We start from the raw sequence: 12,466 nt of genomic DNA on the forward strand, positions 1-12,466 counted from the left end.
CAATCTCGGAGAAAGAGAGGTCACTTCTCTTTGTATATGTTCATGACGATCTTGTGTAATTCTTGACTGGAATTTGTTGGCACTGAAACGGTTCTTTAACTTGTCCTAAGTGACATTTTCATGTGTGACTATACTTGCATAAATGTGTGCATATGAAAAATCATGATGAATCTTCTAAATAATTTTGAATTTTATACATTAAGAAAAGTGGGTGGTCTTTTAATACAGGAGAGATGTTGATTAAGGAGAAACGATATTTCAAATTATTTATACGAGTTGAAAATAAGAGATCGTGTACTTTATAGAAAAATTTCAAATTTATGAATAAATTGTCTTGTATTAAGTTTATCATAATATGTTAATCCAAATAGATTCAAATAGATGCGTATTGCGTGTGCACACTTATCCTATATACTTAAGAAGGTCATCCCCACTTTCTCAATTATCTTAACATGCAAGCTATCCACATCACCACAGTGTCCCACTCATCCCACCCCTATTTATCTTGACATGCATCTACCCACGTCAATGCATCCAGCCACATCAGCAACTATTGCCCGCATGCATTCCATTACCGAGCACAAGCTAGCCAACAAGAAGTTTCATTCATTTTTTTAGTAGGCACCATCCCCTAAAAGTCGTTTCCTCTTTCGTCTTCTGATTTCTGAAACGGATGAGGCAGCCTAAGAGCCTAGATGCCTCATCTTAATCTCCTCCCCACCGCATTTTCTCTCCAGCGAACAGACCGGGCTTTACAGCTGCACATCTCATCTTCCATGCCTTCTCCGCCGTTCTCCCATGCCACAACTGTCTCGTGTGAGACATACCCCCAGCCACTGGTTTTCTCCGCCGGCTTTCCGCGGGATTATCTCGAATTGTGGTCCCCTTCCCTGTGTGCTCCTCCGGCGCGACCACCTGTTCTCTCACCTTCGACGGCTCTCCGACTACAGCGCGACCACCGGCCCCCTCGCCTCTGACGGCTCTCCGACTACGGCGCGACCACCAGTTCCCTCGCCTTCCATGGCTCTCCGACTACGGCGCGACCGACGGTCCCTTGCCTTCGACGGCTCTCAACTCCGGTGCGACTGCAATTTTTCCTTTTTGTCGATCTGAGCTCGTGCAAGTGGTGATCAAGACGACCAAGTTGTTCTCAATCGACTTTAATTCTCCTCCGTTTAGGCTCCCGAGCTGATGTTGTTCATGCCATCTGATGGTTGCTTAAATTCCAACATGTTGACCTGGACTTCCGGAGTACTTCTATTCTTAGTTAATCAATGGCCTGCATGAGAAATATTCACTCACCTTCGCTTCATGAAATCAGCCTGCAGATACTCTCGCGCCTGTGCACCAGATCATTTCTCTCACCGTTAATTTGTCCGTTGATTTCTCACCATTTATCCGATGCCTTTTGTGTTGCTATCCATTGATGATCTACTGGCTTGTTATATATATTTGTTCTCTGCATGTAAATATGTAAAAGCATAGACTGTATATTGCTCTTTCAATACGTATATGGTGCTTCCTTTTGATATCATCTGGTCATTGTCTTCCAGTTTTATATGTTTCTTTGGATTTGCACAATATGTTGCATGTACCTTGGAACATTCAGTAAATGTGGTATGAGAACACTTATTTTCCAATTATTTGTGCAGTTTTGATGTGAAGGCATTGTGGTTGTATTATATATACGGTACTCATTCCAGAAATCTATTTGGCTTTCATGTTTCAGAGATGATATATATGTTCCAGGAAATTTGTTCGAGAGAGTTCGGAATATATTCATTTCAAGCTTGCTATTAATGCAGCATGGGAAGACTATCATAGCGCCTGCATCACATCTGAAGTGTGCCTGGAAAACATGTTGCACCATACAACAAATACATTGAGAGGGCCACCACTGAGACATTGACACATTTCTTCAATGTATCTCCGGCTGCATTTGATGAGATTTTCTGTGAGATTTGGCTTCTATTAGAGAAGTGAGACATGATGATATAGATAAATATTTATGCTGCCCGACATACAACATCGGTCTCAATTGCTACTCAAATATTATGTTACCCTACTATACTACAGGATAAGCTTCCTATATTACAGGATAACCTTTCCTATGATATTCATGTATACATTATTATTGTATTTAAGCATATAAGAGTTCAATAAATTGGGTTGTTAGCACGGTGCAGCCAATGATGTTCACTTCGCCAACAATAAACAGCGATTAATGTGGCAATCTCGATTTTTTGGGCACAAGTTCTTACTCAATAAAGAACTACCAAGGTATGAATGATATGAATTTTTATCATTAATTAAGCTTAATACAATCAATGATATTTTTGAATATACCAGTACATTACCAATGCACATATCAACCACAATAAAAAAACTTCTAACTTTATATATCATTCTATCAAAGGTTCAAATAGACATGCACTTATATATTTCATTTCGTAGTTTCACTATTTACTCACTCCATAAATCCTCTCCTGTACATCACTACAAATTCCCGCAGCAACGGTGCGGGGTATCATCTAGTTAGTTTAAATAGACGTGCGTTGCACATGCACACTTACTAGTTTAGATGAAAAAAGAAGGAAAAAAAGACAATTTGCCGCAACCAGCGGCAAATAGGGGTTTCCGAGCCGCACGTAGGTGGGCAGGGGAGCCCGCCGTCTCGGCCCGGTTGGTTCAGTAGCCAGGATTTCAGCGGAGGGCTCTGCTTCCCCGTCCCGCCGCCCTCGAAATCGTCTCCCGCCAACCCAAATCCCCATTTCCCGCCCCCGCCGCGCTCCCTCCCTCCCTCCCTCCTCCAAAAAGGCCCCGCCCCACTCCTTCCTCGTCTTGATTCACCACCCCCCTCCGCCCGGACCCGCAAGATCTCGACCCGCCGCGTATCCCTCTCGGGTTGATTGATATCAAGCGCGGTCGGGTCGGCGGGCGGCGGCGATGAGCGCGGTGAACATCACCAACGTGGCGGTGCTGGACAACCCCACCGCCTTCCTCAACCCCTTCCAGTTCGAGATCTCCTACGAGTGCCTCGTCCCCCTCGACGACGGTACGTCCCGCGCCCCCCGTCCCCCCATCTCCTCTCCCCCCCTCTCTGCACCGTACGCCCTCTCCCCGATTCGCGCGCGGCCGCGGCGTGCTAGGGTTTCGTTTTAGGAGGCGCCGTCCTCGAATCCGCCGAGCCTTGCCGGCGGCCTTCGGTTCGGTTCTGCTCTGCTCTGTCGCCTCCAGAGGTAACAGCGATTGGTGTGCCGTGCACGTTTCTGAATATCACGAAATACGCGTTTTCCCCCGAGTCTTCCTCTCGTACAGTGCATCTTGGCGATTTCTGCAGCTGTGACTGGGTAAAAACGACTGGCCTGCATGTGTGACGGAAATGCTCTGCTCGCTGCTTCGTCTTGGATTCAGAGGCCGATTCATAAACCGGGTGGACCAATTTACTCCTCTGGATTAGCCGTACTAGATAGATATTGATCCCTGACCAAGAGAACCGATTGCAGATGATTTTGTGGAGCCAAGTCTGAAGCTATTGCTCTGCTTTTTTTTTTGCTGAAATTGCAGTGAACTTGGATTTTGTTTTTCTTCTGTTAACTTGTCATTTACATAGTCAGATGGTCTTTCTAGAGTACTTTTACCCACTCTTGAGCGTCTAATTTTCGTTAAGAAAGCACAAACATAGCGCAAACTTGAATAACGAATATTGGCAAAAACAAAAACAAAACTACCATCCTCACTGAATGACCAAATTATCATATCCTTCACTTAATTCCTGATACAGGTGGGACTGAATCTATTATCCTAGCAGTTTATTAATAAATTTGTCAGCAGACTAGGCAGTTCATTGGTGCTACCTTCCTAGCCACCTTAATTATATGCATCCCTGTTCCTTCGAAAATAGTGAAGCATCCTGCAGTAGTGTAGCTGTACCAAAATCACATCTGCCCTAATGTATGCAGTCATGTTTTTATACCATTCTGACTTGTCCACTGGGACTTCTCTCCTGTGATCTGTTTCGGTTCTGCCAAGACCCATTCAGTAGTGTGGGACTGGATCATTAGCAAGGAAACAGTGCTTTAGTTCAGACTTCAGAGATATTTGCCTTTGCTTCAATAGGCTAGTAGTTTGCTCACAGTCAACATATTATAGCATAATTTGTTGTCCTGTATTGGAATACATCACACTAATACTGTATATGATTTAAGGTCTTTATGATATGTTCTATTCCATGCAGCAAAGGCAATTTTCATCTAAGTTGTGCTGATTTTGATTTCCGTATGTTATTGGGGGACAACAGATATTGCTATATGTTCATTCTTGAGGGTACAGACTTGCTAAACTATTGATGATTTTTGTTGTTTGACCTGTTAGATCTGGAATGGAAGCTCACATATGTTGGATCAGCTGAAGATGAAACTTATGATCAGCAACTTGAGAGCGTGCTTGTTGGACCTGTCAATGTTGGGACCTACCGTTTCGTCTTCCAGGTAAAAACAGATGTGCTTTATTGATCAGTCAAGTCCAATATCTTCATAATGGACAGTAAACCTAGAATTCCTTGCACAGATTCAAATCTTGATTCGTCACACTATTTTGCCTTTTGTTACTTATAAAAAGAACTTCATAGTTTAAAAGACTAAATATGCATCTAGAAATTAATTTTCCATTTCCATTCCAGGCTGACCCACCGGACCCTTTAAAGATCCGTGAAGAAGACATCATTGGTGTCACCGTGCTGCTATTGACATGCTCCTACGTGGGTCAGGAGTTCATGAGGGTGGGTTATTATGTGAACAACGATTACGACGAGGAGCAGCTGAGAGAAGAGCCCCCAGCAAAGCTATTGCTTGACAGGGTGCAGAGAAACATTTTGGCCGACAAGCCCCGTGTCACCAAGTTCCCCATCAACTTCCACCCTGAACCCGGCACGAGTGCAGAACAGCCACAGCAGGATGCAGAACAGCAGCAGCAGCCGACTTCACCGGAACCACAGACGGCTCCAGTAGAGCCACAGATGGCGCCACTAGAGAACGTCCCCATTGCCGCCGACCAATGATCAGAGTTGTGGTGCTTACGGTCTGTTCTCCATGCCTTCTATGGTGTCTTAATGTTACGAATTGAGAGTGGTGGTTCTGCATTGTACTGGTCTGTTGTTGACGTTTCTCAATATGTTGTGTTGCAAATGTTGGGTGTCTAGCTATTTCTTGATAAAGAGTACTTCTGCCTATTTTGTTGCACATATTTGATTTCTACTGAGACTGGAATGCTTCAGCCTGAACCGACGTGCTTTATCTCTTTGGTGCAGATTCTGCAATGCGCTGCACCAGGTTTTCCACTGCATTGATGGTTCACAATCTGGCAAATGCTGGGTTCCGCTTTATTTCAGATAAACAGTACTTTAACCTGTTTTTCTACCGAGACAATATTTTGGTCTGCACAGTGAATTGCTTACTGGTGTGTTTAATTTTCTTTGGTGTAGATTCTAACTGGGTCAAGAATCTACTATGATTGTGGTCAAATAGTTAGTGTAACTACAGAATGCTTTTGAAACTTAGCTAGTAATTTATTGAATAACTGAATATTGCTCAAAAAGTAGGCTGAACCTTTTGTCCAATTTGTGGAGGATATATTTTGTGATACTATTTCTCATTTTTTTTGTAAGTGCCCTTGTTATTTGGTGATGGCTTGGCCGGTAATAATTTTTGAAACTTTTTAATGACGTCAACTTTGGCAGACCCCAGACTGAAGCTAGGACAGCGGAGTCTGGTGTCCCTTGCATGCACAGCTGAAGCTTCAACTGGCCTAGAGTGTCCTAGACCATCTAAGCTACATTCAAAATGAAATAAACATGCTGATACCAAAAAAAAAAAGAATCATGATCAAATCGAAACTGCTCACGGCTACTTCCAGAGTAGTACATCAATGGTCAAGGCTTTATATTCCCTGATTGCCAAACCTCATCGACCATTGAACGTGGAATGATGGGATGAAACATCATCGCCATTCGAAACTCTACAACGAAACATCACTGCACTAGCATCTCCAGTTCAAACAGCCCCCCAATAATTTCTTAATACCATATTAACGCTACTTCTAATATATTCAGGAACAGATAACTCAATATAGCAAATAGTCCCACTTACAGAGGTGAGCATCTCCAATTCAAAGGCCAATCAACCTCTTATCGTTCGCAGTCATGAAATAAATAGACACACCAGTCAGTATAGGTATATTTAGAAGGGCCAAAGTGATCTATTGGTACCGAGATCCCTCCATCTGGGTCTATTAGCACCCATCAAATTTTTAGCCTAAATTTGACTAGAAATTTGACTCACAAAATATGAGTCATATGATACAGAACTATCACTAGATTCGTATTCAAAATAAGTTGCAAATGATATGCTTTTTGTGGTACATACTCCCTCCGTTCCTTTATATAAGGTGTATTTGTTTTTTCAAAAGTCAAACAAGTACCCAGTTTTTGGAAAAATATATCAGTATCCGCAATATGAAATTTATATCGTTTGATCCATCATGAAAAGTAGTTTCATATTTTATCTATTAGGTATTGCAAATGTTTTTATTTTTACAAGTTTTAGAGTGGTTGGGCTTTTTTAGAACCGTTCGTTGATGTCGATCTAACGGCAGAAAAATACGAAGTACTGGGTAGTACTCCGATGAAAGTACGTGAAAGTACTAAAACGTGTGGGGCCGGTACTCGTGACAAGGTGGGGTCGCGTTTTAATCTAGGGGCAGTTTAGTCCTAGGAAAATTTGCACGCGCCGCCCCTCTCGTCGAATGCATAACCGCCGCCATGGTGCTACACATTCCACAATTACTCATCGGCGGCCATCTCCTCCCTCTCCTCCAAGTCCACCGCAGTCATCTCCTCCTTCTTGCCGCTGCAACTTCGCTCCACTCAGGCAACCCCCCCCCCCCCGCCCCCGCCCCCACCCACCCCACCCCTTCTTCCATCGAAGCAAGAATTGGCAGATCGAGCTGATGGCCGGCGGCGAGAACACCGACTTCGTGCAGATCGTCGGCGGCGACCAGGTCAAGTTGGCCAGGTTGAGGGAGATCCGTTCTTGGTTTGACAACACAAGGCAGATGAGCTGGACGGCAATGGCCACTCTCAAGAAATTGACGAAGAAGGAGAGGGCAAAGCTTTGCCCCCCGCCCGCACAACCGATTCACAAGATCGAGATCCTCCTCTGGGCGATGGAGCAGGCCAATTCGTCCAGCGAGTGGACCATGCGGAGGTGGTGGGCGTTCAGATCCAGGGTAGAGCATCAACTGGATCAGGAACCCACCGTGCACGAGGTGCCGTTGCAGATTGTGCAGCCTCCAACCGAGTCACCGGAGACTCCGAAGCGCAAGATGAGGAGGACAGTGGTCGCGACCTCGCTTCCCCGCCATTCTCCACGCTTCCCTCGCCGTTCTCCTCGTCTGAACGGCGGCGGTAGCTATGTTTAGAGTAAGCTTCCCCACTCCTCATCTTCCTACTGCTCGTGCTTACATCGTGGTGATACTGATCGTAATAGCTCAGAAAGGGAATGCTAGATGGCATTTTAATCTCAATGAATTGCATGAATATTTGAGTATATGGATTTGGAGGATGGATTATGATGTATGTGAACCCTAGGCATCATATGAACCCTAGGAAAAATTAGTAATGTTCTAGTGCTAGACACTGAAATATTTCGGTACACACCGGTAGGCACTGAAATATTTTGGAACTGCCCTAGGCAAAATTTGTAATGTTGTAGTGGTGGAGACTGAAATATTTCGGTACACACCGGTAGGCACTGAAATATTTCGGTACTGCCCTAGGCAAAATTTGTAATGTTCTAGTGGTAGACAATGAAATATTTCGGTACACACTGGTAGGCACTGAAATATTTCGTTACTACAATTCAGTACACACCGATGCACACTGAATTATTTCACTACTGCAGTTTCAGTACACACCGGTACACACTGAAATATTTCAGTACTGCAAATTCTATACAAAGTTGGCATTTTGTCATTTATTTGTGAATTAATCCATGCATCATATGGCCTAACTTTGTAAATGAGTTTGGGTCAATTTCATGTCTATTTATTGTTAAAATTATTGTCATGCCATGAAACACAAGACAAGTCACTGACCTAAGCTTGCAAAGATGCCATATCAATGTTGCTGATATGAATATGCATGTTTTTACCAAGTCTTGTGTCTGAATTAAAACTGAGCATTTTTTCTTGATGGTATCCATGGATCTATAACTCCTATGAATTTGCTCAGATTGGATGTTTTGTTCTCCATCATTTGTACTAGCATTTCGTGCGATTAGACGCCATGACAAGACCCCTGGCATATTTATTTTCTTGCCTCCAACATCCCATGTGTGTTTTGCAGGAAAAAACCTGGAGTTCACCAGCCTGGCTGAAGTTGTGAGGCTGGGAGGCTGATGGTGCTGCTACTGGCTGATCCTTCTTCTTTCAGCTTCTGTTCGTCCTTTCTCAAGCCGTTGGACCAGGGCTACTTCCCTATGTGCTGTTAATGTATTAAGTAGTTCCTTCGAATTTGTAGTATTAGTTAGTTTGAATGTGGAAGTACCTTAATTTTTAGGAACGAAATGTTGCTATGTATGACCAAGGGTTTGATACCTTAATCTTTGGATAATTAATTATGTGAACTGTTGGATGTGGCGCACAACGAAACGCCTCTACCATTGATACTAGTTCAACATTTTGGTCCAATTAGAGACCAACCACTACCATATAGAACAGTTAGCATTTCATACTACAACCTGGCACGTAGAAAACATCACACAGTGGAATAATCCCAGCGAGTAGACCATTTATTACCGAAAACATCACAACATGTCAGAAGTGTTTTAAGCATTTTATCATTGCAAAAACCTTAGAAAATCCATACAGAAAAAACCGCTTTATTTTAAGCGGTTGTGTGGATGACAAGGGGACCCACTTGTGAGACCGATAGCAATTGATGGCAAACCGCAGGAGGTGCACGACCGCCACGTCCCCGCGTGGAATGGGGACGGCCGGGTGGGTGTGTCAAGTCAAATCGGCACCCGCGGCGCCTCGGTAACTCCAAGAGGCAGGAGCAGTGCATTTCTTTCCCAAATCGGGTAGAAAACCCTCGTCCTCTCTCGAACCTAACCACCCTCTCTCCTTCCTCACCACCTCACCACCCTCTTCTCCTTCCTCACCACCCTCCTCCCTTCCTACGCCTCCCTCCTCCCTTCCTACGCCTCCCTCCTCCTGTCTTCGACCGACGATGAAACGCGGGCGTCAAGATGCGGCGGACGAGGCTGCTGCCGTGGGTGGAGCGCCTGAGTCCGCCATAGCGGTGAAAGCTGGCGGTGCAGCGACCGATGTGCCTGCTCCCGCTGCCATCGCAGCCGTCGAGGCACCCGTCGGCGAGCACAAGGTCGGGGAAGATTTGGAGGAGGAGGAGATGAGAAGGCTGAAGCGCCAGGTGCATGACGAAATCGATGAGCTCTACGAGGAGAACGCCATAAAGGAGTTCGACGTAGATTGCAGGAAGGGCAGCGAATTCGAGGAGGATGCCATCGACGAGCTATCTGAGGTATTACTCTATTTTTTGCTCTGTTTTTTCATGACATTGGGGTTTTTCTTGTTAACTAGATGAGCATCAATTTCACTTGGGCGTGCTAGTTGTACGTATGTAGGATTGTAGGGATCTAGCATAGATCTTCATGTTGGATCTGGATTTTTAAATCTGATTCCAGCAGATACTCTGGTTTTTTTCATGGCATTGAGGTTTTTCTCGTTAACTAGATGAGCATCAAATTCATTTGGGCGTGCTAGTTGTACGTATGTAGGATTGTAGGGATCTAGCATAGATCTTCATGTTGGATCTGGATTTTAAAATCTGATTCACATTCTGATTCCAGCAGATACTCTGTTTTTTCATGGCATTGGGGTTTGTCTTGTTAACTAGATGAGCATAAGTTTCACAAGGGACACATTAATGAAAGAAGTGGGGTAATGAACCCAAATACAAGAAAATGTTCATGGCAGGGATACATTAATGAAAAAAGTGGGTTAAACAATGGATATATGGCAGGATTCTCATAGCTATTTCTAGCGATCTCATGTGCCACACCATTGGCTTCCCCAGGACAGTGACAAAATGCTGCAGTTCCTGATTCATTTTAGTTTATGTAGATGAATTAATTTGCACACATGTTCATAGATGATTAGTTTGCACACATGTTCATAGATGATCCATTTGCAAATTCTATACAGATTTCCATTTTGCAAAGGAAGTGATCGCTCCCTTAATAATTATGGGCTGACACTACATATCCACTGGATACCAAAAAATCAAAACATTTCATCTAGCCAATTTTCCACAGTATGTTATCTAGATGATCACACCCACATCTCTCAACAATATGAGCAGTGAGACACCCCATAGCTCCTTTACCAATTTCCTTCTGAAACTTATCAGGGTCTAACAATGTTGGAGAAGCAGTATTGCCGCTGTCAGAAAGAATAATGGTTTCTTCATTCTAGTAGATAGAACAAACCCCCCTTGTGTGAAACATGGAGGTGTGTAATGAAGCCATTTTTCTGATTCCAATCAGAATTACACCTGTAACAAGTATCAAATATCATTAAATCAAGCCACTTCATGAAGTCTTTCATGTGTTAATTATGTACTACTTGTGCACTAATCTATAAATGCAACTATTCCACCGTCCATATTTATGCATGTCAATTTCTTTGGCTCAATTATGTATGTGCACATACGCCTTATTTCTAGCAAATAGATAGTTGCCATGTTACACATGTGTACTTTCAAAACATTGTAATTAAAGGCAATGTACCATAATAGATTAGCTGAGTTCTTCTATGTGGACTATTCACTAATTCACGGGAGGATGACGACGACGTGGACTACAACATGGACAGCAGGCACAACAAGAGCCGGTACACCCTGAGGCATCTGATTGCTCGGAAGATCAAGTACCGTTTCTTTGGCAAGATTGGGTGCCCTTTCTGTTGCAAGGTGATCGGTGGCGGCATAGATGGCATGATCCAGCATGCCTTCAACACTGGCAATGGACATGGTAAGAAGCGTAGTGCCAGTACTCTGGCTAAACATGCGGCCTACGCACGCTTCCTCGAGATTGTCAAAGTCAATGAGCCCTACAACATGCATTGAAGAAGGGAGAGAAGTGATGTGCTGCTAGAGTGCTGCTGCTGCCCCAGGGCCGCCGTGTCCTCTTATGTTATCTATGTTTCTTTGTTGTTCGACTCTAAAATTGATGTCTTATGGTGTGTCTGAACCTATGCTGAGCGGTGGTTGATCTGCCGTTTATGTTAAGAGTTTGCTGCTACTCTGGTTTAGTGTTCCAAGTTGTTAATACTATTTTGGTGGTGCATGTTAAGCCTTGTACAATGCTAGATGCTTAGGGTGGTGCTTAGAAAAATAAACATGGTTTTTCTGAAGCACCGGTGCCTATTTCTACAGGAGAGACGCCTAGTTATGCGTCTACCCTGTACAAATAAGCACCTGTGCTTAAGAAAAGCCTGATTTATTTCTGTAAGCAACTCCCCTAAGCACCTTGCATTGTACAAGGCCTTAGCAACTCAAGTATCGTACGGTGGTCTATGTTATGGTTGCTGTGTTATTCTGCCGTACGGTGATGCATGCTAGGAACTCTAATAATATGACTATGGTAGTTATAGCTTGGCATGATTATGTTTAGTGTATAACTCAGTATGTTCCTACCATATCTATGAGCAGTTACAACTGAACTATGCATTAATTTTTGACAAAATTAAAGCATGCAAATGACTGCCGATTCCACCTATTGCCAAATCAAGCTTTGTACTGATGATGCATTAGATATTGCAATAAGTAGAGGATGCTCAAGATTGCCAAAAGTACCTATTTCCACTTTCTGATAAGAACTAAACGTGTATCAAATGATGCTAAAAGTAGAGCATGAGCATGAGCATGAGCATGTATGAATTGATGATCAATTGATGCTACCTATTTGTGTTTGAATGGGCTCAATAAAGCTGGTGCTGGTTTATGCTCTCTGCGTGACCGTGATGGTAACGAAGACACTTGGTTGGCTATGGTCTTGCTGTCAAATTTAAGTTTCAGTTCTTTAAGACTCTTTGTTTTTGCTGCTTCCTCGGGATCGACTAGCTTTCTCGGGCGTCCACGTGCTCTCTTCCTTTTGGGGGAGTTGGGTGCACCATTTTTGGGGGAGTTGGGTGCACCGGTATCTTTCTGGGAGTTGGATGTGTCGGGTTCATTGGAACCATCAGGATTGTTGACTAATTGTACGTCGTCTTCTGAACCATCAGGTAGAACTGCTTGTTGGGCATCGTACACCTCCTTCTGTATAAGAGAGAGTGCTGCGTTAGTTCTAATCATGAGACTTATGAAATAAATGATATATTCTTGATGTAG

The 12,466-nt window shown here is 43.7% G+C and overlaps 1 protein-coding gene across 2 annotated transcripts; it reads left to right on the forward strand.

Annotated features, from left to right (window-relative positions):
• The first annotated feature begins 2,796 nt into the window (after window positions 1–2,796).
• Window positions 2,797–5,664, forward strand: LOC147992484 (putative histone chaperone ASF1A). Of its 2 annotated transcripts, XM_087530647.1 has the most exons (4): window positions 2,797–3,055; window positions 4,375–4,490; window positions 4,682–5,079; window positions 5,309–5,664. In XM_087530647.1, exons 1-3 carry the CDS (start codon window positions 2,947–2,949, stop codon window positions 5,057–5,059), a joined length of 603 nt encoding a protein of 200 aa, XP_087386773.1. In that variant the 5' UTR covers window positions 2,797–2,946; the 3' UTR covers window positions 5,060–5,079; window positions 5,309–5,664. The 2 variants fall into 2 exon arrangements, with proteins under 2 accessions (XP_087386773.1, XP_087386768.1); XM_087530642.1 differs by lacking the exon at window positions 5,309–5,664 and having other exon boundaries at window positions 4,682–5,230.
• Window positions 5,665–12,466: the final 6,802 nt, after the last annotated feature.

The sequence above is a fragment of the Triticum urartu genome, chromosome 1A (genome assembly GCF_056163025.1).
Source record: "Triticum urartu cultivar PI428250 chromosome 1A, HENAU_Tu73, whole genome shotgun sequence".
Lineage (NCBI taxonomy): Eukaryota > Viridiplantae > Streptophyta > Magnoliopsida > Poales > Poaceae > Triticum > Triticum urartu.

Excerpts from the sequence above, each read along its gene's own strand:
- LOC147992484 (XM_087530647.1), top strand. The coding sequence starts at position 2,947 with ATGAGCGCGGTGAACATCACCAACGTGGCGGTGCTGGACAACCCCACC. Across the intron at positions 3,056-4,374 it reads CCTCGTCCCCCTCGACGACG|ATCTGGAATGGAAGCTCACA; the intron begins GTACGTCCCGCG and ends TTGACCTGTTAG. Across the intron at positions 4,491-4,681 it reads CCTACCGTTTCGTCTTCCAG|GCTGACCCACCGGACCCTTT; the intron begins GTAAAAACAGAT and ends TTTCCATTCCAG.